Consider the following 27,075-nt stretch of genomic DNA (forward strand, 5'->3'; position numbering starts at 1 on the left):
TTCTGTCTTCAGCCAAAGCAGCATGACTTGTTTCAGAGCAGGAAAAGTGTTGGAAGCAAGTGGAGGAGAGCCCGAAGAAAACTAGAAACGGCAGCCCTTTGGGCTGTATGATCTGAGCAACTTTGCAAGTCTAAATGTTTGGGTTTTCGGCAGCTTTATTATCCAGTAGAAAATCTCTGATATACATTGTAGAGTTCAGGAGAGCTGTACTTTTTGTGGAAACACGACAGGACTTTGTGCCAAAGGTAAAGTCCCCAAACCTATTTTATATTCAGCATTAAACATCTTCTGTGTTTCCATGCACCAACTACTTTTCTTCAGATGGCATTCTCCTTGTGCCCTCTGTTAAGACTATCTATACAGCAGCACCTAGATCATTGACTTGGTTCATGGTAGAATGACCTTCCAGACTGGGTGAAATGCCTGCTTTCACTCACCAATTTTATGTCCATCTGTAATGTGTACGTTTTAATCTGATTTTTAAAATCCTATTAATACACTTGGTTCCTTACAACGTTGTGTTGTATGAATGACAAGGCAGGATATAATTTTAAAATGAGCAAGCCCAGGGAAAAGTGTTATATTTTATTTCTGATCTCCAAAGACCTATACTTGCGGTTAGGAAACAGGAATTCATGTTTGAGTTGTATCTCTCATTTTAATCCACTTGGTTATGGACCGTTCTGGAGCACAAAATGACCTTTTGAAATGAGGCTGTCTAGTATTTCTGAGTTTCACAGTAATCAAATTAACAGCAGTTCCAGAATGTGTAAGTTTTGGAAGAAATGATGTGGATGTATCTTGTCATTTTCAGTCTGTTGACTAACTGTCCCTTCCGCCCCCCACGTTTCTGTAGCCTTGGGAGGCTCCTACAGCATGCAGAAATACACCCACATATATTAAACAGGATTTTATATAGTACTACCGCATTTCATTAGCTAGTCTTTTTTCAATACTGTAAACTGCCAGTGATTATGTTCTTTTTAGTTACTTTCTTGTACAGTTCCTGAAAGAGGCCAACTGCTGCCTGCAGAGTATCATAATCAAAGGGGATTTATTTGTAAATGCAGGGTTGCTTGAGAACAGTCTTCATTCAGTGCTTCAGGTCCGAGAGATAGCTGTCTCTTTGTCTAAGTACCTTTGGAACCATGCCACCTTCCTGGAAGCATACCTGTATGTTTTTCGAAATTCAGCTACTGCCTTATCTAGTCAGTGAACATGAGCACATCTGCTTTGTGGAGAGAATTATAGAAGTGGTTTCCTTGAAAAACTAAAGAACTGTGTTCCAATAATGAAAGTAGCAAGGAATGATGAGGAAAGCCCAACACAAATTTGGCTGCTGGAAAAGGAAATGATAATTGCAGGGGGGGGGGGGTTGCCTTCCATCTCTTGCTGTAGCTGACAACAGGCCCTCCAAGAGATTGCAGTGGGAAGTAAATCCATACCTCCCCCCCCCCCAACAGCAGCATAAATCTAAGCTTGTATACACCGTCAGAATCCCTGTGTTGCAGAATGTGCTGTAGAATAGGCTGAGAAGTAGGTAGCATTTGAAGTGGTGCCACCCCTTGCAGATAAATGGCCAACTATATGAACTATTTAGGAATTATCAGAAAACTGTGTTTCACTACTGTGTTTTCTGTACTTCTAAGAATTAAGCCATTTCAGTAGTTGCAAATAGTATTAACATCTTCCCTGTTCAAATTGAGCCCTGAATTGTTTTTTTTTTCACCACTCTCCATCAGTGGAGAAGAGTATCCTGAAATGGGTTATACTTACTACTGAGTGCGTATGAGGACTAGCAGGCATTTCAGTATCTCCTCTATTCTACTGTTGAGAAGAAACGCCCACAGTAAGGCCAATGTTTCATTCTCTCTTCTCTCCCTTCTTCTGTTCCAAGGGAGGAGTGCCATCTTGAATTACACTGATATTATTGTAAATAAGGAAGAAAAATTCTTCAACCCTGAGTACTTTATAAGTAGAAGGTTAGGATATGCATTTTGGTAAATTAATAAGTAAAAAATTCTTTTGTCAAAAAGTATTTATTTGGGACTTTTTCACTAACTTTTCTCTTTTTCTCCCCCTAGTGCTGTCAAGCATGAACCTCTTGCTGTGGGTTGACTCGATTTGCATTTTTCTGATCTCCCAAGGTAAAGAAGGTGAAATGTTAGTGGGCCATCGACTGCAGAACTATGTGACACTTACTGTATGAGAAGCAGACTAAGTAAATTGACTTGAACTCTACTTAGGGTTGCACTGTAAACTACCCTGGACATTTATACTACACCACCTCATAGTGGTGTGGATATACGTGGTGATCCAGTTCCTCATGCTTCCCTCTTTGAATTATGCAACATACCTGACAGCCCTTTCTCCTGCTGCCCCCACAGTGAGAATCCAGTAGAGCCTTAATGTAACCAGAGGTGCCTGGGCAGCTCAAGTAACCCTGCCATGATCAGACAGCAACAGAACCCTGCAGTGAATGCTCACAAAGAGAATTTTATAATGTGTTCTACTAATCCTAGGAAACCTAACTTGATAAAGTTTTAAAATCTTTACAAAATATATTTGAACTGGTCGGGGGGTAGGGCATACTTAAAGGCTTTTATGGTGATGTGATATTTCGGTTCCATTTTATCCACTATCATTATTGACTATAGCAAGATATTTTTAACCTTCAAGTTTGCTGGCTATTCTGTTGTGACTATGTGACTCATGCAGAATTAAATGTTGACGTTCTGCAGTTGGGTACATTTAGAATACTAGATTGTAGTACTTGTTTGTATGTAATTTAAACTGATACGTTTTATTTTTTAAAAACCAGATGGATGTCCTAAGCGTGACATCCCTTGCTTTCATTTGGCGTTTTCTGGCTTTGGAGTGTTTTTGTCTTGCCACTGGTGTATGTAGCTCCTTATGTAGGCAACATAGACAGGTTCCCCAAAGAGTTTACTGTCTAAAATAGGCAGTGATTTTTCTTAAAATGCTATGGTGGCAGCTGACTGACAATGTTGAAAACAATTTGATCCTGCAGCATTTGTGTCATGGAGCATACAAGAACTACATGTCAATCAGGAAATGGTGGAGAAAATTTCAGCAGCTGGCCAGTGTAAGTTTTGTTTCTTGCACTGAAAATGTTTTCAGACTGGTTGTGTGTGTGTCTGTGTGTCCTTCTCCACTCCTTTATTAAATCTCTTGCTGTTGGTTCTGGCTTTTAATTAGATTTTGATCTGTCTCTTCTAACATTCAGGGTGTCTATTTTGTAATAAGGCATGGGGGAAGTTAAATATATCACCTGAATCTTGCACAGGTTTGCCAGATTTCGGGCACCGCACTACTTTGTCTTCCGTGTAGTTATGCACATCATTACGTTTTGATATGGCCCAGGGGTTAGAGCACTGAGTGAACACCATTATATGCTGTCAAGTTTGAAGTAGAACAAAGCCTAAAGGAAGAATGATACACATTTTTTAAAATGAAAACAACCCTGGCCTCTAATGGCTACCTTTTCTTACCTTTTCATGCCCGTCCTTAGCCATTTTCTGCCTGTGCAGATCAGCAGCCTCTCAGTCAATCAATCACTTTGGTCAAGAATGGTACATTTGAAATTGGGTTGTTGAGACTGATGTTGTTTTTCCCCTCAGGTAGTCTGTCAAGCAGGCACAATTTTTTTTTGCAACTGAAGCTCAGTTATCCACATTTCTAAAGGCATGCTTATGCTCTGCATACTTTCACAGGACCCTCCCTATACTGAGAGGACAAGCTTAGCTTAATCTGACTCCATGAAAACATGAAATCACCACTTTGGCACATATGCGGTCACATCAGCTAGTAATTATTATGCAAGCAAGTCCGAGCCTGCTCAGGTAACACCAGGACATAGTCCCAGAAAAACCTGATGCTAAGTATGAAACTGGCAGGGGGAAACTTGTTTCAGTCAAACATCTAAAGACTTTGATCTAGTTACTCTAATAGAATCTCAAGCACTTTGCAATACCTTAACGGTCACCAACTCCAGCCTTGAGCAGGGTGCACTGCTCCTAAATTATACCCAAACCTGGATGAGGCTTTGTGACATCTCTTGTCTGTACTTTTTAACAGATAGCATGTGTTAGGAAATTGCTTTCTGAGCACATTGTAATGGCATAATCTCTGCAAGCTTAAACACTAAGGAACTCTCAGGGGGCCCTTGAGGTGTTCTCACAGTATGGAAGTTAACTGATAGATCCTTGAATTATCCTTTCCTTAGATCTTGATCCTGAAATTTGTTGCTCCAGAGATTCACACGGTAGCTTGAACTAGATGCATGGAGAAACTAGCTAATGGTATCCTATGACCACTTGATTATTCTGTATTAGAATATGCAGCAGCTTATAGAATCATGCTGTAAGAAATCCCACTCTTGTGGACTCTGGCCATCTGGCTAAAGAATACACGTAACTTATTTCCTTGGTTATAAGCACTATGCAGTTTCCTTAAAGCAGCCCAGCTCCTTGTCTTTTGAATCTCAATCATTCGGATGCTTTGTTTATTTAGAAGATTTATAACCTTTTTTTTACAGTTGCCAACAACAAGTTGGGCAAATCCTGGAAATATGGGGATGGAGTTTAGGAAGGGGAGGGACCTTGGCAGGGTATAGATCCAGAAGATCTCCAGGCCCCACCTGGAGGTTGGAAAGTTTACCACACACATGGTGGCTCCTAACATGAAATTAAAACATTATGCAATTCTATAGGAATTTAAAATCCAGAGGATCCGACAGCACTAGCAGAAGAATCAAAGTCATGGTAAAAACAGTAACAAAACTTTTAAAACCAGCAGAGATTTTTTTTAGTCATAAGCTCAGCAATAGAATAAACAAAATAAAATGCTGGATAACTCCCACCTGCATATTTTATGCAGGATGAGAGGAGGGGACATGATAGCCGCCCTCTTTAAGTATTTGAAAGGTTGTCACTTGGAGGAGGGCAGGATGCTGTTTCCGTTGGATGCAGAGGAGAGGACACGCAGTAATGGGTTTAAATTACAAGTACAACAATATAGGCTAGATATCAGGAAAAAATTTTCACAGTCAGAGTAGTTCAGCAGTGGAATGGGCTGCCTAGGGAGGTGGTGAGCTCCCCCTCACTGGAAGTCTTCAAGCAAAGGTTGGATACACACTTTTCTTGGATGCTTTAGGATGCTTAGGGCTGATCCTGCATTGAGCAGGGGGTTGGGCTAGATGGCCTGTATGGCTCCTTCCAACTCTATGATTCTTTGATTTTCCCACTAAACAAGGATATAATGTTTACTGGGGTAAATTCATTTCCAGAAGACCAAAGGGAAAGGGGTATGTCAGACTTGCTGGGTCAAGGAATTCCACAGGCTGTGGTTGGGAAAAGCTCAGATTTTCATACTCAGCAATCTTATCTCTGCCAGCACAGGCATTCAGAGTACAAGTAGCTGTTCTTAGATCAAAGGGAGGGTTGTATATTGAAAATGAATATTTAGCATTCAGAAAAAAACATATTTTTTTCAATTAATGAAGTATATTTTCAAGATGTGAACTTCAATCATTGCCCCTGGACCTTCACTTATTAATTCATTATAATAGTTGATCAAATTTAAGTCTTTGTTTATGTTCACCCTGCATGTTGCTTTTAGCTCTTTGTTGTGACAGAAATGCCTTTGTCTTTTCTCAGTAATGAATTGCTCCGCCCCAGTGGATATTTTGTTTCTGTTAGATGGTACCTATAGTATTGGCAAAGGAAGCTTTGAACGGTCAAAGTACTTAGCAATGAAGCTTTGCGATGGCTTGGACATCAGTCCAGAGAAGGTGAGTCCACATAATAGGTATGTAGAGAATAGTAGAGAATGACTTGACCAAAAGCAATCATTGCTCCTTCCTTCTCTTTCTCTGTGCATATAAGCCTTCTTATTTATAAGTATGGCACAGAATTATTGCAAAGATGCAATAGTTTCTATAGCACCCTCCCAAGAATGGCTCAGGGTGGTGATCAACATAATTAAAACATACAATGCAAAAATATATCAGTCATAGAAATTAATTTCAATAAAATTCTACAGTTTATCATGAGTAGTAATAAAACATCTAAAATTGTAATTAAACAGCTGTCCAGTAAGTTTATTCTAGCTCACTCCAGGTGTTCTCCTTTAGGAATTTTTACTGGTAGTTATGATTGGGGCCCAATAGATGGTAACATCATGAGAAAGGCGGGGTTAGATGAGTCACAAATTGGGATCAAGATTGCAGGGAGAAATATCAACAACCTCAGATATGCAGATGATACCACTCTAATGGCAGAAAGTGAAGAGGAACTAAAGAGCCTGTTGATGCGGGTGAAGGAGGAGAGTGCAAAAGTTGGCTTGAAACTCAACATCAAGAAAACAAAAATCATGGCATCTGGCCCTTTCAATTCCTGACAAATAGATGGGGAAGAAATAGAGGTAGTGACAGATTTTATTTTCCTGGGCTCCAAGAGCACTGCAGATGGGGACTGCCGCAAAGAAATTAAAAGACACTTGCTCCTGGGGAGGAAAGCTATGACAAATCTAGACAGCATCCTAAAAAGCAGAGACAACCCCCTGGCATCAAAAGTGCATGTAGTCAAGTCTTCCCAGTTGCAATGTATGGCTGTGAAAGTTGGACCATAAGGAAGGCTGAGCACCAAAGAATTGAGGCTTTTGAACTCTGGTGCTGGACAATACTCTTGCGCGTCCCTTGGATTGCAAGGCGAACAAACCAGTCAGTCCTAGAGGAGATCAGCCCTGGCTGCTCCTTAGAAAGTCAGATCCTGAAGATGAAACTCAAATACTTTGGCCACCTCATGAGAAGGAAGGACTCCCTGGAGAAGAGCCTAATGCTGGGAGCGATTGAGGGCAAAAGAATGAGGTGGCTGGATGGAGTAACTGAAGCAGTAGGTGCAAACTTAAATGGACTCCGGGGAATGGTAGAGGACAGTAAGGCCTGGAGGATCATTGTCCATGGGGTCATGATGGGTCGGACATGACTTCGCACCTAGCAACAACAAGATGGTAACAGTTCACTGGTCCCAACAAAAAGCTTGGCCCTGTAGTGTCAGCTCTGACAGGGTCTGGATCCCATCCAAGAGGTCATTCTACCAAGTAGGGATCAGGACAGAAAATGTCCTGGCCTTGGTTGAGGCAAGATGTAGTGCCCTGGGGCTGGGGATCACTAGCTAGGCATTGTGCTCTTCAGGTCTTAAAGGTGAATATCAAAACCTTAAACCTGATCCAGAATTCAACTGGGAGCCAGCACAGTTGCCGAAGCACAGGCCGTATATGGGTCCTCCAAGATGTTCCTTTGAGGACCCTGGCCACTGCATTCTGGGCCAGCTGCAATTTCTGTAGCAGGGATAAGACCCACATAGAGCAAGTTGCAGAAGTCCAGTCTAGAGTTGACCATTGTGTGGATCACCATGGCTAGGTGTTTTGAGGCCATGTAGGGTGCTAGTAGTTTCGCTTGGTGTAGATGGAAGAACAGCAACTGCGCAACTCTTCTGACCTGTGTCTCCATAGAAAGGGAAGCATCAAGGATCACGGCCAGATTCCTGGCTGAGTGTGCAGCAGTCAACTGTACTCAATCCAGGCAGGGAAATCGTGCTTCCTTGCTTGGTCCCTTCCCAGCCACAGGGCCTGTGTTTCTGAAGGGCTGAGTTTCAGATCCCTCTGCTTACTCCATTCCGTCACTGCTTGCAGACATCTGGCGAAAGACTCTGGGGGTGAATCCAGGCAGCCATCCATCAGGAGGAAGAGCTGGGTGTCATCTGCATGTTGATAACACCAAACCCACAAACCAGCTGGGCAAGAGGGTGCATAAGATGTTAAATAAAATTGGAGAGAGGGCCACAAGGGAGTTGGCAGCAGCGCACTCCATAAAGGAGCACAGTTGGCAACGGTGCAGTTGTCTCTCTCCATGCCTATCATCTGTCTGCAGCCCTGGAGAAAGGAGATCAGCTACTGGTGAGCTGTCCTCCGAATTCTGGCATCAGTGAGGTGGTGAGCTAAGAGCTCGTGATTGACTAATGTTGAGCAATACAATCAGTGCCAACCTGCCCTGGTAATTTATCAATTAATCATGCAGCACATTAAAAATGTACTTAACAGATGTACTTCTTAAAAATAGCAGATTGTTTTACAAGAGGCATTCCCTTTTCTCTTCCAAAGAAAGGGATTGCTCTTCCTTGTTGTGACACATAACATGTCTAAAATCACAGAGGGATCCCACCAAAGGCTTCTGCAGATGGAAAGGATTTCTGTCTGCAGAGCACAACTTTCTTGGTCCTGCATCCCACTGCAACCCCAAATGACCCCTGGGGACAAAGAAGCATGAAGCACAATTAGTGAAACTCACCACTCCACCTTAACCACAGGAATCTAAGCCTATAAATGCTTTTAAAAAACAACAACAATAAAAAACATAAAAGACTTACAAAATGGCTACAGTTCTTGTGCTTTGTAATAATAAAATCTAAATTATTTTGCATTGTAAGGTTTTCTTTCTGGACACATTTTTAAAAGACCAAATAAGGGCATGTCTGCTTCCCAAAGGGTCTGTGCTTAACAATGTTTGTATATCACCATTTGGAAACTAGGTTACCAGATTTACAGTTGTCTTCTGGGCACCTGTAATGATAGGTGTGTTGCTTGCTTCCTTGTGTTTATGATGCAGTACACTAAATCTGGATGTTTAGGAAAAACATAATTTGAGTAGATGGTTATTCTTCATTGGGTTTGAGGGACTGGGCTGAATGGTTTTCAGATTATTTCCAAGTCAATAAACCTATGACAGATTCGCATAACATTCATCTACAAAGCCTATCAGGCTTTTTTTGTTGTGGCAGGTGCTACCAGGTCCCTGGTGACCCATGCTTAGCAAGCTTCCTATCCTCAGTCCTCATTTCCAACATTCAAGAAACTGAGGAGGAGGAGAAAAAATGGCCTTCATAATCGAGTTTTACCATAGTTATATGAGGAAATTCCTAGCGCATCAATCAGCAGTGACATCTTTTGTTCTATAGATATGGGAAACCTAGGTATTTCTGATACATAGTTACTAGAGGGATTTAACTTGTTCAATTTCCATTTTTGTTTTATTTCTACCTGTAAAGTCAAAATAAACTTAAATCAGCTTTAAGGATCTTCTTCTATGCTTTCAGGTCAGAGTGGGAGCCATACAATTCAGCAATACTCCTCACTTAGAATTTCCCCTGGATATGTATTTCACCAAGCAGGAGATAAAAGACAGACTCAAGAAGATTATGTTCAAGTAAGATTATTATGCCCTGATGTGGATGGCCCGTACTAACTCAATATGGTCAGATCTTGGAAGCTAAGCCGAGTCAGCCCTGGTTAGTTTTTAGATGGGAATCTGCTAAGAAGAAGAGAACTGGTGTTTTTGTACCCACTTTCCACTACTGAAGGAGTCTCAATGTGTCTTGCAGTCTCCTACCTTTCTGTCCTCACCACAGACACTCTGCAAGATAGGTGAGACTGAGAGAGCTCTGAGAACTGTGATTGGCCCAAGATCACCCAGCTGTCTGCATGTGGAGGAGTCAAGTCAAGGGTTGCTGTGCAGAGTCAGGCAATGGCAAACCACCTCTGTTTCTCTCTCACATTGAAAACTTCACAGGATAGCCATGAATCAGCTGCAACTTGACAGTACTTTCTACCATCATTATATTATGACTCTCTATTAATAACAGAGCAAGGGGAAAATAACTATGAATAGAAAAAATAATTGTCATCCAGTGCTGGAAAATAATAACTACAAAAAGGCCCTTTGAATTGCTAAGTAAAGTGACCCTTTTAGTCACACCACAAAAGCTAAGGTGTCTCATTCCTCCATGGTTCACCAGGCCGCATACAGTACTATGCTAAGTCGAGTTATGCCATTCTTAGTCCCTTGATGTTAATAGATTTTAAAAGGTGTAACTCTAGGACAACGCTGAAAGTCTCTTGCTTGATGTTTCCAGTTGATGGAAAAGGGAAAACTGGCTGTGCCCTCAAGCAAGGGACTGTCTTTCCTTTAATTCACACACTTTTAACCGGCTGTTTCCAAGTTAGGATAGGTGATCAATTTCGGATAATCCAAAAAATATCTGAATCAATGATGATTTGGGTACTTTTTGGATCTATCCGAGCCAAATTGCTCATCCCTGCCAAATCTTGACTTGGCCACGATTCAGCCAGCTTAAATGCCTCCCCTCCCCCAGTTTTTTAGGCAAAGGCTGAAAAGGTGGGGTGGGGGAAGAGAGAGCGGGACACCAAACAGTGGAAACAACATCAGCTGCTTGGCAGGCTCTTTAAATACCTTCCCCCCCAGCTTTTTCCTGCAGTGGACAACCTCTCTGCTGCCAAAGGAAACTTGGGGGGGGGGGTTACTTAAAGGGCCTGCCAAGGAGGTGATGTTGTGTCATCAGCTCTTTGGTGTGTTCTTTAAACTCCTCTCCCCCTCATTTTCTCAGGCAGTGCTTGAGAAAGCAGGGAGGAGGGGAAAGCAGAGAATATGGATTGTGTACACGTGCGTACTCTCTCTCACTCTCTCTCTGTCTGTCTCTCTCTTCGATTCAGCCAAATCTGAAACAGTGAAGGATCATGCAGTTCACATTTTTTGTGTGTTTTTTTGTTTGGGGGGGGTGTGCACATGCCTATTCCAAATGCAACAGTGACATAGGAACCCTGCTGGGTCAGGCCATCTAGTCCAGTATCCTGTTCCACACAGTAGCTGACAAGTAGTCTTGGAGGGCCAGCAACGTGGGCATACAGAGCAGAGTGTCTCCTGATGATGCCTCCTATTTAGGGTTGTCAACCTCAAGGTGAAACCTGGAGTTCTTTCAGAATTATGGCTAATCTCCAGACTACAGAGATCAGTTCCTCTGGAGGAAATGGCAACTGCAAGAAGGTGGATTCTATGGCATCATGTTCCTGCTGAGCTCCCTTACCTCCACCTTCCCCAGGCTTTGCCCCCAGATTTACAGGAATTCCCCAAACTGTAGTTGATAACGTTATCCCTAGCAATGATATTCAGAGGTTTACTCCTTCAGAATGTGGAGGTTTCCTTTTGTCACCATGAATAATAGCCATTCATGGGCCAATCCTCCATGAATCTGTCTTACTTTACTTCTAAAGTAAACTGTGCTTGTTGCTGTCTCTATAGTAACTGGAAGCAATTTCCACAGTTTGATTGTACATTGAGTAACAAAACACTACCTTTTGTCCATCTTGAATTGATTGCCAGTAAACCTCATTATGGTTATCTACCTATTCCAACTCTGTGCTCTCTTTTTTTTAAAAGGTATGGTGACTAGGATGTACACCTATATGTAACATTGCCCTATACCTCAGTAGTAAGGCTTTTATAGTTTAGGCCAGTGGCCTTTATTATTTATTTATTTATTTATTTATTTATTTATTTATTTATTTATTTATTTATTTATTATTTATATGTCAGTGGAATCTCTCTGAAGCTCATTTTCCATATGAAGTCATAAATGCTACAAACTGGTTTTTGCATTCCCCCATTTTACAAACATTCTAGCAGCTGAGACCATTTTAGTCTAACTTCTGAGCAGCAGCAGAGTACAATTTAAACTTCTTTCCTCCACAGTTGTTAATTTTACACAGGGTACCTGTGCGATGAGGTCTTAATTCACTAGGGATCTTTCTGTATGCAGATACTAAGCCTGTGGCTGGGTTGGAATTAGTTTTTAATGTTCCAAGGAAAGTCAGGATATGAAGAATATAGTCTTTGACTCCTGTTGAAAACCGGCCCGTCAAACAGTAGTGGATAACTGGAACCTAGACATGTGCTGAAATTCTTTTAATGATGAGAAAAGAATGTTGACAGCTCTTAAAGAGATAACAGCCTTCATTTATCTTGGCTTGCAGGGCACCTAGGGTGCCAGCTGGCACTTCAAGGAAAGCAAGTGCTCTGAATGGGAATTTCTGAAGACTTGGGCATATTATTGCTCTGCTCATTTTATCTTTCATTGCCCAAGGCAGATCTTGGGTCCTGGCAAAAATTTGTATTATTCACTGTTTCCCCCACAAACAGAAGATGTATTTATGCATCCTGCTGCAAGCCACTTAAAATGAAGGCTGAACTGTACCATGCAGAAGAGTCAGGGGATCTGTTGATCATGAGTAAAACAACGGGCATGAATTTTCAAAAATAATATTCTGGAACAGTATTAATGTCTATAGAACAAGGTGCTCTTAAAGTCATAGGAGCAGGGCTAGTGGAAAGGTTTGCAAAAGAGACCTTGAGAAGGACCTTAAAGGTTTAACTCAAAGCTCTTGCTTTTGAATGAAGGAATCTTACTTCTCCCACTTAACAAGGCTGGGAGGGAGGGAAAACAGGTGTCCAAATGCCACTTCCTCCTTCTCAACCTGGGCTACTCTTCACTCACTCACCACCTTCCCCAAACAGGTTATCTGTTGTGGGGAAAGGAAGGGAAAGGTGTTTGTAAGCTGCTTTGGGGCTCCTTCAGGATATGCTGTTAAATTACCGCTATGCTTCCGTGCTTTCCTTATTTTTCTATTTCTGTACAGAAATTATGTCTGTAACTGTCAGCAAGTGGGCAGAAATGACGAAAATAACAGAAATCGTGAAGAACTGTGAAGCCTAGTTTATCCTATACAAATTTCATATAAGGCCTTGTCTTTTCCTTTTTCATTTATTTATGACACATGCACAACTATGCTTATTTTATTTTCACATATGAAATGCATAAAACATCATGCTTTCTTCTCTCAGTAATGGCCTTTACCACCTCTTTGCTTCTCAAATAAATTATATTCTCAGTTCAACTCTGGGAAAAACAGACGTGCTTGTAGAAGTTAAGCAGAGCAATATTAATACTTCTAAAATCTCTGTCTCTCTGTTCTTCTCCTGTTTGTGCCTCAGAGGTGGGAGAACAGAAACAAGTCTGGCTCTGAAGTTTATCCTTCACAAAGGATTCTGTGGGGGCAGGAACTTGTCAGTACCCCAAATCCTCATTATCCTGACTGATGGGAGATCTCAGAGCAGTGTAACAATACCAGCGAAGCAGCTAAAAGAAAAGGGTATTGTTGTCTTTGCGGTGGGAATCAGCTTCCCAAGGTAAATGCTTTCCTAGCGTGAGAAGACATATTAAATGTTCCATTGCTATTGTCACTAAAGGACAACTTTACAATAGGGATGAGATTTGGGTTGCTTGCCTGCAATGGAGATAGGAGTGTGTGTAGTGTGTTTGTGACTTGGGAGCGGAGGGCTGGCTGGGGACACATTAAAGCACTTGAGCAAGAAAAGAAAGCCAGATAAAGATGTGGGTGTTTGGGAGTGAATGTTAGAAGGGAGATTGTTATAAACAATATCATAAGCAGATTTTAACAACAGGAAAGCAGTGCCTGTTTTAGGTTGTAGCGTGCGTTGCTTTAGTTCTGTCTATGTATGATAGATATGCTCGGTTAAATAGGTCCAACTCTCTACAAATTATGACATTGCCTTTATATTATTGCTATGTTTTGGTGCTTGACTTACTTTTGTCTCCTGTTTATATTTAGATGGGAAGAACTGCACACGCTAGCCAGTGAGCCAACAGACTGGCACGTATTCTTTGCAGAAGACGCTGAAGATGCTGCCAATGGCCTCTATACCACCCTTACTGGTGCCACAATTTGCAGTGTGGCATTTCCAGGTCAGCCCAACAGGTTTCTATGTGCAGTCTTATTAAGTCCTTCTGCTTTGAGGGATGCCTGCAATCAGATTGGTCCTCATTTCTCTTTGGGGCCTCCAATCATAAAGTTGAAGAAAAAAAATTGGAGTTGGAAAGTCTAGTCCTTTAAGGACAAAGCTGCATTTCCTCTGAATGCATCGGTTTTGTGTAAGGACTGTCTCTTGTGTTGTTAAGTTCTGAATCGGAGAGTTCACCTGTCTTCAGGATCTTCTAGACAGGAAGAGAGTGATGCTTCATACACTGCTGTCTTCAACAAGACACGCGCTTCTTTTTTCCTCTCTGTTACAGCAGTCCAGTGACAGGCTATCTCGTGCAATATGAAAAGTGAGACAAAAGAGGCCACTGGAGCAGTAGGGTGGGAAGCATCAGTGTTACATGCTGTCACTGCTTGCCCTGACCTCCTGCCAGACTCCAGGGTAGCATTTGACAATCCTAGTAACTTCCACAAATTTCTCTACTTGTGTTCTTAAAATCCATGGACGCAAAATGCCTCTTTGTCATGTTGGAATAATCAGATGTGACTGACTGAGGTCCTTACTATGTCAATTAGGGAGGGGTGGTTTATAAATCTAATTATTATTAATAATAATAGTAGGTACTTCATGTCTAATGCATAGTAGAATAGCAATGTATCATTTTAAGAAGACAGTGGGGATACATAAAAGAAAAGGAAAAGGAAAAAATGGGTTCTGCCACAAAATGGCATTTGTCAAAGACAATAAGGTAGCACAAAATCTGTAAGACAGAAAATATGTGCCCTTACATCCCAGTCATATAATTTTAAGGTATTATCTTTAAAATACAATAGTTCTTATTTCTGTTGGGGTACATTTGTATTCTGCATTTAAATTTAAGTTTCAACCTTTATAACTTATTTGTTTTTACTACAGCAGTCATTTAATCGTTACTACATATTCAGTACAGCACATCTTGCCATTTCTGTCTATTCATTAGAACCTTTAATTGGTAATTAATATATCAAGGTGCAAAACATAATCTCTCATATATATCTCATACTGGGAACCCATTTGTATTTGAGATATTACATTTGGAACAGATTTTAGTTCTACTTCTCTTTCATTACCTTATATTTGTATATGGTCCTTTTTCTTCAGTGAGTTAAGTCACTTGTTGGTATGATTGTGAATTGGGCTTAAGGCAACAAATGCTGCTGATGAACTTATTCTCTTTCTGCAACAGGTTGCATGATTGAATCTCATTCTTGCGAACGCAAAACTCTTGAAAGAGAAAAGGTGCTGATTGGAAACTATTTTTGTTGGAAGGGATCAAAGAATGGTAATACCGTGCATACATCACTCTGTCCTTTTTACAAGTGAGTCTACAGTTATGAGTTAAAACTTCAGTGGGTTTAGATGGGAGTTAGAACAGCATATTCTGTTTTATCTCTTAGGAAAAGAAAACAAAATTACCCCTGAAAATATCACACAGATTAACAGTTCAAAAATTAATGTGTGCAGTTGCCAAATACACATTGTCCAGATTGTGAGCCAGTAAAGAGTGAGGTGATTGAACTATTTGGGAGCACACTAGGAAAAAATGACTGTTTAACTGGCCGAGAGTGGTGGTGTAGAAATTTAATAATTAAAAATAACTTCAGAAAGAAGAGTCAGATTTTCAATGATAAAGAGCTAACTTAAAATGAAATTGACAGGAAGAGTCAGGAGAGTCAAATCTCTTCAAATTTCTTGGAGATTATTTAGACCTCTAATAAAATCTCAGTGAAAAGATATACCACTGATTAAGGAGGATAGATCAGTGCTAAGGAGAAGGAGCCTCTTGTGGCGCAGAGTGGTAAGGCAGGAGACATGCAGTCTGAAGCTCTGCCCATGAGGCTGGGAGTTCAATCCCAGCAGCCAGCTCAAGGTTGACTTCCATCCTTCCGAGGTCGGTAAAATGAGTACCCAGCTTGCTGGGGGGGGGGGGTAAACAGTAATGACTGGGGAAGGAACTGGCAAACCACCCCATATTGAGTCTGCCATGAAAACGCTAGAGGGCGTCACACCAAGGGTCAGACATGACCTGGTGCTTGCACAGGGGATACCTTTACCTAACCTTTTTAAGCAGGAAGCCCTGCCTCTCTAACCTTTTGGAGTTCTTTGATAAAGTCAGCAGACATGTAGACAATGGTGACCTGATAGACATTATATACCTGAACTTTGTAAAGGCTTTTGACAAGATACCTCACCAAAGTCTCCTGCGTAAATTTAGTAGTCATGGGAGACAACAATGATTTATCTTAAGAATTAAAACACAGATAAATGATAGGAAGCAAAGATTAGAAATAAATGCAGGAATGGAGGAAAGTAAGCAGTGGGGTTCCCCAAGGGGTGGGTTTGGAGCTAGTACTATTTAATTTATTCATAATTTATCTGAAACTGGGGCTGAGTAGTGTAGTGGCCAAGTTTGCAGACGACACAAAATTATTCAGGATAGTGAAAAACAAGGATGACTGTGAAGCACTCTGAGAGCACCTCTACAAACTTGGTGAGTGGGTGATAATATTGCAGATGAAGTTCACTGTTGGTACGTGTAAGGTAATGCACATTAGGACAACAGATGCCAACTTCAAGTATAGGCTAGTGGGGTCTGAATTTGCTTAGAATGAGAGGGGAAGAGATCTTGGGTTCATACTGGATAGCTCAATGAAAGTGTCAACTCAATGAGCTGCAGCAGTGAAAGGGCAAACTCTAAGGCGGTGGTTCTCCACCTGGGGATTGGGACCACTTTGGGGGTCAAACGACCCGTTCACAGGGGTCATGGCAAGGCAAGCAGCTTGGCCAGGGGAGCGCCATCCACACAACAGTCTTGCAGGTAGATCGAGATAGAGCGTTCGTCTGTCTGGAGCAGTGGAAGAGAGCAAGATCAACATGGTGGGACAAGAGGAGGAACTGAACTGAGTAATCCCGGAAAAAAACAATTTATATACAATCATGAACAATGGATCTTCATGCTATTGGTCAGTTTTGGCTTAATTTCTGTGAAAGGACACTTGCATGGTTGGGGGTCACCATGACATGAGGAACTGTATTATAGGGTTGCAGCATTAGGAAGGTTAAGAACCACTGCTCTAAGGGATTATTAGGAAAGAGTTTGAAAATAAATAACCAATATTGTAATGACCCTATGGTGTAGCCTCATTTGGAATAACCGTTCAGGTGGCCATATTTTCATATTTTCAAAACAACATTGCAAAGCTGGGAAAAGTACAGAGGAGGGCAATCAAGATGATGACGGGGTTGGAACATCTCCCCTGGCTGTAAAGTCCCCGATTTGCTGCCTCACATCCTTCTGACATGCCCCAAATTTTCTATATACTGCACTGTGATCAATGATATACTTTCCCCTTGTCCATCAAATCTTGGTGCAGAGGACCTTTGATGGTTATATGTTGGGGGGCAGCTAGCAGGTGTGGTCCTGCTAATGGCTTCCTTGTAGCATTTGACAGGCCACGGTTAGAAACAGGATGATGGACTAGATGGATCAGTGGTCTGATCCAGCAGGGATACTCTTAAGTTCTTCCTCTGACCATCAACTATATTTGATGAAATGTCAGAAGCTTACTAGGTACTGGATACCATACTTCTCCAGACTTGCCACATAGCCAAGGATTCTGTGTGTTAATGCTTACAAATTGGTATTAATGACTGCTTTGTGGATCTGAAGGGTAGAGAGAATATATATGTGGCGGGGAGAAGGGCACAGTTGAGGACACAGTGCTCAGCTTTATCTGGTCTGGGGCATCTCTTCTACATTTTGGAAGATAGGTAGGCAATGTAAACCATTTCTGCCAGATAGGCACTCAAACACAACAACAACATCAACTAAAGACGTAAGACTACAGTGGAAAACACAGGATCGAAGGGGTTTATTAGTCCAAGTCACTGTCAAAATTATAGAAATAGTTTCCTGCCTCCAGTTCCTTTAGATTTTTCGAGTTGATTCAGATGAAAGCCCTGGCAATATGTTTTACAGGCTCATCATGGATTGTTTCCCATGAGACGGGAAAATATCTAGAGTCTAGACTCAGAATTCTCAGCTGGCCTTAGTATGAGATGGGAGTCACTTGAGATTTTTTTAATGACTTTTGGCTGGATTAAGTACTTCCTCTCTATCATGCTTATTTTGACAGTGCTATAAGAATGTCACTGATACAGGGCAAAGCCTCAATCATTGGCAGGAAAATGTCCCTGCTCATATTGCAGTCAGTGTTCAGCCTGAAAATTGAAAACACTGAGGTATATTGTCAGCTCAATGGCTGCAAGGTAGGCAAGAAATTTCCCCTCATGCTGAGATAAGGATGTATTTGAATAATATGAAAAATATCAAAGGCCTTTAAAGTAATAGGATGCTTGCTAAAATCTCTGTAACAGAGACTTGTACAACAAGTAAAATATTTTCAAGGAAGACACGGAAAGGAAAATGGATCTTGGTATCCTTTTTATTTTGTTTTTGTTTCTATGACTAAAGAAGGTCTGAAAGGATGACGTATTCCCTTTCAATTTTTCCTGTCAGTTTCCCATGACAGAAATTTTGTGTATCTTGAAGGACCAGCTCAGACTGCTGGCAACTACAATAGGACACCAAGACAAAAGCCAGTTCGTGATGGGTATGAAGTGATCAGATGCAGAGGACTAAAGCAAAAAAAACTTCCAACTAGGCCAGCAAAATCCTGTAGTTATAGCTAAAAACATCAAATCTAGACTGGCATGTGATTTTATTGGAATGGAAAATATGTTTATTTTGGAGTAGTGGCAAAATTGTATATTTTTATCAGGGACTGCTGGAGAGAGAAGGGATGAAAGGAAATATGGTTATATAAAATCAGCAACAGAGCTCGTGATTATATGGTTATTTTATGTAATATATGTTTTGCCTTTGTAAGCATACATTTGAAATCCTGCTGGGGATAATATGGCTTGAGGAGAAGCTGCAGTGGAAAAGGAGCAGGCAGGGAAAGGGCCTCAGCTCCTGCCCCTTCTCGATGCCGAATCAAAGGCCTTCTTCAAAGGTCCAAGGGAATTCATGTTATGCCAGGAGCTGCTCATTTGACTGAAGAAGCAACAAGTCCCTCCACAGCTGTATTCCTATTCAAAATCCTAACCACCCTATCACCACCATTTGCATGTGGCAGAAAACAGCAGTCATGACAATGTGTGTTTGTATTCTCTTCCATTATTGAGGAAGTAGCCCTTTGAGTGGGCAGTTTAGACTGGGAAATCTTCTAGGAGAACAGTGTAAAATGTGCTGTGCTCCTTCCTCAGTCAAATTGGCATCCCTTGGATTGTATTTAGTGTTTTTAGTGTTTTTAAAAACACCCCAGATTGGGAAATCAGTCATGGATTCCCTTGTGTAGTGTGTAGTTTTTCCCAGTAGTAGGTGCCAGGATTAGATAATAAGCATTACATTTCATTGCTCCCCTATGAAGATCGTTCCCTGTTTTGCTTTCATCTGTACCTTCCCACCCTAAACCTACTATTGTTTCATTTGTCATAGAAAGGGTGTACTAAAGCAGGACTGGTAGGCAGGAGGTGGATGACCACACAGTCATGTTATATGACTCCTCCTCCCACAAAAAATAACAGCTCGTGGTGGGGAAATGTTGAAAAAACCTCTTTCTAGAGGGACCCTTGGTCAGACCGTAATACAAGCAAATCACTCAAGAATTCTATCTGTAATTTATCTGGTTTCTTTTTTCATTCTGTGGTCTTTAAATGACATTTTATCTCATGTTTTACACTGTTTTCTTTTTGAGGTGGAAGAACATTTTCATTAAGTATCCATCTAGATGTTATCGAACCACGTGCCCAGGTAAGATATGGTCTTTGTAAATCTTAATCAGCTGTACAAATCTCTCAAAAAGAAAAATAGCAGGAAAATTAAAGTGATGCACCTTCAATGGAACATCCTTTTTTTCCACAGTAAGACAGTCTCAGTTCAGTAGGGTTAAGCTAGTTGAGATGGTTGAGACTCTCAGGAACAGTGTTGTGGGCACAGAACAGTGTGGGGGTGGAAATTTCCACCTCCTCTTCTGCAAACATAAATTCCATTCCAGCAAAGCAACTTCAGTGTTAGATACATGCCAATATAATTAGGCATGTAGTCTCCATTGCTTGTTAGTGCTTTCCCCTTTTTCCCAGTAACTTGATCAGGACCTGAAGAATATTAAGTCTTTTGCTCTTTTTGTGATTTTTACTCTTAAGCAACTGGCAGTTGACCTCCAGAGTATTATTTTGCCTCTCTATTTCCTGATTTTTAGATCCTTGTGGTTCCTATCCTTGCCAGAATGGAGGTACATGCATTCCACAGGGATTGGAAGGCTACCAATGTGATTGCCCAATAGGATTTGGAGGAGATGTCCATTGTGGTAGGTCTGCTCTTATCATGTATCCACAGTTCAGTCCTACAGCAGCTCTGGATATCCATGTCATGCTTGTTTTATAATGGAGAAGAAAGGAGAAAGACAACGCTTGAATATCCTAACAAATAGTTTTAATTAAGAGGGAGAAGGGTTATTTTGTACTTCTTGCTTTGAAGCAGAAGTCATAATAAACTAAATGAGGTTCATTTCTGAATAAACATATTTAGGATCATGTTGTGACACTTCAGCCTAAGGTAAACGTTTGCTGGAAGGTAAACGTTTGCTGGGAAGTAATTTCAGGTTATGACAAAGGGACTTGTTTCTGGGTCAGTACACTTAGGAACAGGGTTTAAAGATTCATGGGGGGGATTCACTTCAAGATGTCTTTGCTGCCTATTTTGCAAAGCATCATTACTTTATTCCCCATGCAAAAAAAAAGGCCTGTACCCCTTAGATTGCAACAAACAAGGCAATAATTTTGAAAGCCTTTGAACAGGAAACACTAAAACCAGAACATCCAAACTCAAAGGCCTCTTCTCAAGATTCGTAGCTCTCTATATAAAAGAGATTTAGGACAGAGAACCAAGACTATTTTTGCTGGGCGTGTCTGTCAAGACCTGCATCAAGCAATTCATTTCTAATTATATATCTTGGGGCCTGACCCGTTTGTTACTTAGCCACCCAGGAGCCCATTCCCAGCAAGACAGTCAGAGCAGGCTTCAGCTAACATTCTGCCTTCCCTGCTCTCTTGACCATAAATAGAAGTGAACAACTGAACCAGTGAGATCTCATGTTTATAGGATCATTGAAGCTGTAATTGCACTATTAATCTTTCCTGCCAGGCCCACTAGGCTCCACAGCTGGGGTCCATCCTGGCTCCTTCTGCGGCATTCAGGAAAAACATATTTTTGAAAGAAACCTTACCTCAGTGATGAGAATCAGCTAGAATGTGCCAAAAGACTTTAATGTTTTTTTAAAAAAAACTTCTTGGATGCTTTTATTTTTGCAGCACCTAAGCTGAGTCTAGAATGCAGTGTGGATCTTGTTTTTCTGGTGGACAGTTCATCCAGCACCACGCTTGAAGGATTTTTGCGCTATAAAGCTTTCCTGAAGAGATTTCTCCAAGCAGTGTGGCAGAAAGAGATTTCAGGAACTGTGAGTGTGGCCCAGTACAGCACAGATGTCGTGGTGGCTGTTAGAACTGGAGACCATGCAGATGTGCTCAGTCTGGTGAAGGGTATTGATTCCATGCATTTCAGTGGAGGAAGCACCTTAACTGGCAAAGCTTTACGGTATATTATGCAACATGGATTTAGGAGTGCAGCAGTCTTTGCTGATGTCCCTGATCGCCTCCCACGTGTGGTTGTCTTGCTCACAGATTCCAGTGCTCAGGACTCAGTTGTGGAGGCAGCCGAGGATGCCAGAGGGCGAGTGACTTCTCTCATTGCAATTGGCAGTGAATATTTGAGAGCAGAGCTAGATGAAGTTACAGGGAATCCAAAACAGACAATTATCTATTCAACTCCACAAGATCTGTTCAACAAGTTACCAGATCTTCAGAAAAAAATCTGCAGTGTGGATAGCCAAGGTAAGGTTGTAGTACTTATCAGTATTTCTACAGCAGCTGTTGGAAACCATCCATATATGGATTTATCTAACCGCCCCTCCAGTCATACCAGCCTCAGGTATACCAGCCTCAGGGCAGTTTACAGCAATATAAGAACATCTATTTAAACATTTAACTATTTAACTATTTAAACATTTAAAAACAGTAAACTGCACTTTGAATTCCAGTGTATGAGCTTTACTTGCCGATACCACTCCTATTCAAGGGGAAGCTTCTTATAGACCGTTGTTGCTTCCAAGCAACTGCCAAATGTCTCGGGATGAATCTGGTTGGCCATCCATCAGGGGGTAGACTTGGGTGTCAACTGCATTTTGATGGCACCCAAGTCCAACCCCCCGGGCCAGAGGGTGCATGAAGATGTTAAACAGCATGGATGACAAAACTGCCCCTGTAATACTCCGTATGGAGTTGGCAGCTGCAAGACTTTCTGTCCCCCCACAGCAGCCCTCTGTCCATGGCCCATTGCAAGGCTGTCTCCCAAATTCCAGTGTTGATGAACTGACAAGCAAGAAACTCACGATCTACCAAATTGACCCCTACTGTGAGATCTAGTAACACAAGCAACACTAATCCCCCTCAGTCTATTGGGGCGACCAGAACTGTCTGCTCCCTGTATATTCCTGAGCAGGCTACTCCCAAGGAATTTGGGAGTGATCTTGGACTCCTTATCTATGGAGGCCCAGGTCACAGGAGTAGCCCGTTCAACATTCTAAAACCTGCACCAGGCACGGCTACTAGCACCCTACCTGTCCACAGATGACTTGGCCACAGTGATTCATGTAACGGTGCTGGGGTCTTCACTGGTACATCTTGGAGGGCCGGTGCTGAGGCAGCTGCATTGGCTGCCGTTTGCAACATGGATCACATTCAAGGTTTTTATATTAATCTTCAAGGCCATCTGCAGCCAGGGCCCCATTTATCTGAGGGACCACTTGCCTGCTTATGCCCCCTGAAGAGCCCTTCGCTCTGTGGTAGCTAACTTACTCGTTGTCATTACCTGGACCAGGGTTTTTTTTTAGTCCTGACCCCGACCTGGTAAAATGAGCTCCCAGGTGAGCTAAGGGCCCTGACAGAGTTTTTGAAGTTCTGCAGGGCCTGTTAGATGGAGCTTTTCCTCCATGTCTTTGGTCGAAGCCAGGCTGGTTAAGATATGAGCTCCCACCTTGAGCAAATTAGATCGGTACGGCTCCCTTGATCCCCCCCCCCCCATTAGGGCTGTGTGCTTCGGCAGCCATTCCAGGCTGAAGCAGCCAGAGGCGCAGGGTGGAGAGGAGGGGAAGCGGCGGCGGCACGAAACCCGGCACCTGCATGTGTACGCCGACTGGTGCGCTGGCGCCACACCTCTCCCTTGCGCTGCAGCACCGGCTGGTTCGGCCTGGAACGGCCGCTTTGGATGCCAAAGTGCACAACTCTGCCCCCTTTAGTGGCTGTTCTGTTGAGTGTTATCTGTCTGTTGACCTGGGGGAGTGAAGTTGGCAACCGTTGTCTGGAATTGGTTGTGTTTTTAGATGTAATGGGGTTTGGTTTAATGGAGGGTTTTATTGTGGGTTTTTTAGACTGTTAGCTGCCATGAGCCAACTGGCGGGATACTAGTCGACTCATAAATAATAAATATTTTTGACATGTTTTTGAAGATGTGTAATAGAACTCAGGAGCCTCATGACAAGGTTCACAACATCTAGTAATTGGGAGTGAAACATTTGCTAAACAAACTATGGTTTGTTCAATCTGCTGTTAAAAAAAGCAACTCTTAAATAACCTTCCCTTTCATTTGAAATTTTTGGGGGCCTACAGTGTTCTAAAATCTCTGATGTCTACTCCTCCCTTCCTAGGTTGCTCATCTCAGCCCCTGGACTTGGTGTTTACGTTAGATTCCTCAGCATCGGTTGGAAGAGAGAACTTTGCACAGCTAAAAAGCTTTGTGAGTCATCTCTCGCTCCAGTTTGATATCAATCGGGATCTGACACAGGTAGGCCTTGTTGTTTATGGAAGAAGGCCTCACACCACATTTGGTTTGGACACGCACACGACTAATTCAGCTGTCTTTGAAGCCATCAACCATGCGCCCTTTGTGGGTGGTTCTTCCTCTGTTGGCAGCTCTTTGCTGCATATTTATGAAGATGTCATGACCACCCAAAAAGGAGCAAGGCCTGGTGTGAAGAAGATTGTGGCACTTATCTCAAGTGGGGCTGGAGTGGAGGATGCTGTGGTCCCAGCCCAGCAGCTACGTAACAACGATATATCACTGCTTGTCATTGGGATAGGACACGTCCGAACAAGCGGACTTCAGAGGATTGCAGGTTCTCACAATCATCTGCTACAGATTACCTCTTACGAAGATCTAATAAGAATTGAAGACCTAATAATTGCAAGGCTATGTCATGGTAAGATTTTAAAAAATTCTTTTGGTATTTATTGCAGTAAATGTCATGGGTAGTCAGCACTATTGCACTTGTTCCTGCAATCCTGTCCTATTACTTTTAAGTATATCCTAATCAATTTGCCACTCCAAAAATGTGGGCTGGGTGGCAAAATGCACAAAGTGTGTCCTTAACGGGTGTCCTTTGATGGTTGGATGGAAGAATGTATAGGGAAAAGGTGTATTGGCTGACTATTTCTTTTCTGAACAGCCACTAAAGGTGCAACATCTGATGGTACTTCCTATAATACGAGTAAGATGTATTTTTGTTGAAGAGGAGAAACAGAATTCAGCTTTCAAATTCTCTCCAACTTTAACCACACTTGCAAATTATCCAAATCTTCGGGAAGTGACTGAGAGCAAAGAAATCCCAGTGAACTAATATTGTTCACCAAATCAGTAACATTCAATAAATCTGACATAATTATTTGAGATTACAGGCTTGACTGCTGTTTTTAAGGGTTAGTGCGTTCTGTTTACAAAACAGAAACCCATAGCAGTGAGCCAGTGATCTTTACACTAATGTGCTATAGCAATTTTTGCAATGCTTGTTCTATGTAAACATTCTAAAATGTTTTATGTAAATGGCCTAGAGCCGTTGGGAAGGGCAGCATAAAACATAAATAAATAAATAAATAAATAAATAAATAAATAAATAAATAAATAAATAAATAAATAAATGCAATGCAATGCAATGCAATGCAATGCAATGCAATGCAATGCAATGCAATGCAATGCAATGTGCTTTAGAATAGGAAAAATAATTGCTGGTTGAGGAGGTAGGTTATAAACAAGGGACAGAAAAGCACACTGAACACCCTAAGATAATACCAGAAAAAGTTTTGTTGCTCTTGTGTGTGTTCAAATGGAAAGTTCTTAGAGGAAGATCTATTTGTCACATGAATAACACCTAGGGTAATGTTTCAGTGTTGTTATAATGTGCTCAGAAGTCCCATTGAGTTAAATAAGTTTGGTTCGGACTGAAGCCGGAACAGTCTACCCATGCTTTTATTGGGTCTATCATTCTCCCCTCCCCTCCTCGCCACTGCAGGCTGACTGGACAGCCATGAAAGACTTTGGTGGGCCACAGCAAACAGCTTTTTGATTAAATTTTTTCTTAATAAAATCAGACTTTGCACTGAATGTTTTCTTTTTCCTCTAAGCTGCTTCTGCTATATAAGAAGAGATGTTCACAGACATCCTTGTAGCATTCGAAAGAGTTTTGACTGGTGGCATGCTGATCCATGTGGACTGCTGAGTGGTTTGTCTTCTGTCTCTTTCAGAGGCTAAGAAGCCAGGGAGCCTCTGCAGGCCCAATCCCTGCATGAACAATGGCGTGTGCATTCCTGGAAACGGCAGCTACCAGTGTCAATGCCAAGGCTGGGAAGGACCTCACTGTGAAAAGAGTAAGGCTTTTGGGAGAGTAGCCACATGGCCTTTTTCACAGCTTGTTTCCACAAGGATGTTGTGCCCCATTTTGGGACTCTAATTGGAACAGTGTTTTTCAGAGCAACTACATGCTATGTCCTCCAGTTGTTTCTGACTTGTTCACTTTAATGCTTTCCCCCATTTGTTCCATTCCTTCCAAACCCTGATTTGGTTTGGTCCTTCCAAAAGGTTCATCATCAAAACAGGTTTGTCTGCTGTGTCAACGAGAAGGGGGATGTTTTGGACCTCCCCAGCCAGATTGTTAGAATGTTTGCCTTTTTATTTAACCAGTAGGTGTTCTCTATAACCTAGTCCTGATTTTTTTAAGCTGCCCTGCAGTGTGGAGTTGGGTGATGAGGTGGGTGCAAGAGAAGAGAAGGGAGGTCATGGAGAATTTTGTCATGCATAAGCTGAAAATTTCCTAGCAGTTTTTTCCTCCCTGCCATGCTGTTCAAAGGCTTTTTGAGGCAACAACAAAAAACTCAACTGGAGTCATCCCGGAGGATGTGTGGAAGGGAAGATTGAAAAATGGAGGAAAGTGCCCAGAGAAATCCCACGTGCGGAAGCCCAGTTTCCTCACACATGCCACTGCGTTCACAGCAGCAAGGAACGCAACAAAGAAGATCCGCCCTATGAGGAAGGAGCTTAACACTAAAATAATTATAATAATACACCTGGTAGTGTAGATAAAGTGTATCATTCTGATCTGTGCAAATCTCACAGAGGCCTGGAGATAAAATCAAATGTCATTGTAGTAGTAGTAGTAGTAGTAGTAGATGTTTATTCAGTTAATTGATCCCATAGTTAAACTATGTTTAATTGCCTTGATAAACAATCATTCTTTTTATGTTTTATTACAGGAATTCAGAGGGGCGATGTTTTTAGAACATGGGTGCATTCAGAAAGGCTCCCTGCTCAGCAAAACCATCATGATGAGCCGCAGCTATTCAGAACTTCCCAACATTCAAAAAGGCACGTGCAACAGACTCACTGAGGTGGTCAGAGAATGACTCTGACCTTCAGCCACTGAAAATATTTGTATGAAGGCACTAAGATCTAGGCAAACCTTCCCAGCAACAATGCTGGTTCAAAGCACAGGAAATTTGCACAGAATCACTTCTGGTTCACCAGATGAGATTTGCAAAAGTGAGCATTTTTACACTAAATATTTATTATTGATATACTGACACTTTTGGAATAAGACCAGCATTTCTTCTGCACATTGAGCTTTATACTTATGAATATTTTGGTTCTGTATATCAGACTGCAAATGTTAGCAAACTTTAAGTTGGCTCAAACTGTCAGAATTAATACTTAATACACAGAATTTATATAGTGTGTGGTGTGTTCAAAGTGGAACGGACACAGTGTGAGTCCATGGTTTATTTTAGTTTGTCTACTTGCAAGCTGAATTGTGCTTTCGTAGTCATTCATAACCAGTTTGCTTCACCAAATACAAATTTAAATGTCAATTTACTTCAACAAA

The 27,075-nt window shown here is 41.7% G+C and overlaps 1 protein-coding gene across 1 annotated transcript; it reads left to right on the plus strand.

The window, feature by feature from the left end:
• The first annotated feature begins 1,773 nt into the window (after window positions 1-1,773).
• On the plus strand, window positions 1,774-27,075 carry VWA2 (von Willebrand factor A domain containing 2). The gene is given in 15 exon segments (XM_077349830.1): window positions 1,774-1,849; window positions 2,085-2,147; window positions 3,032-3,106; window positions 5,679-5,812; window positions 9,177-9,286; window positions 12,926-13,120; window positions 13,564-13,697; window positions 14,937-15,069; window positions 19,510-19,565; window positions 20,014-20,121; window positions 21,125-21,703; window positions 23,575-24,126; window positions 25,445-25,567; window positions 26,450-26,520; window positions 26,522-27,075. Coding segments are annotated over 15 exon segments (2,472 nt in total). The 5' UTR covers window positions 1,774-1,788; the 3' UTR covers window positions 26,600-27,075.

The sequence above is a fragment of the Paroedura picta genome, chromosome 8 (assembly GCF_049243985.1).
Source record: "Paroedura picta isolate Pp20150507F chromosome 8, Ppicta_v3.0, whole genome shotgun sequence".
NCBI lineage: Eukaryota > Metazoa > Chordata > Lepidosauria > Squamata > Gekkonidae > Paroedura > Paroedura picta.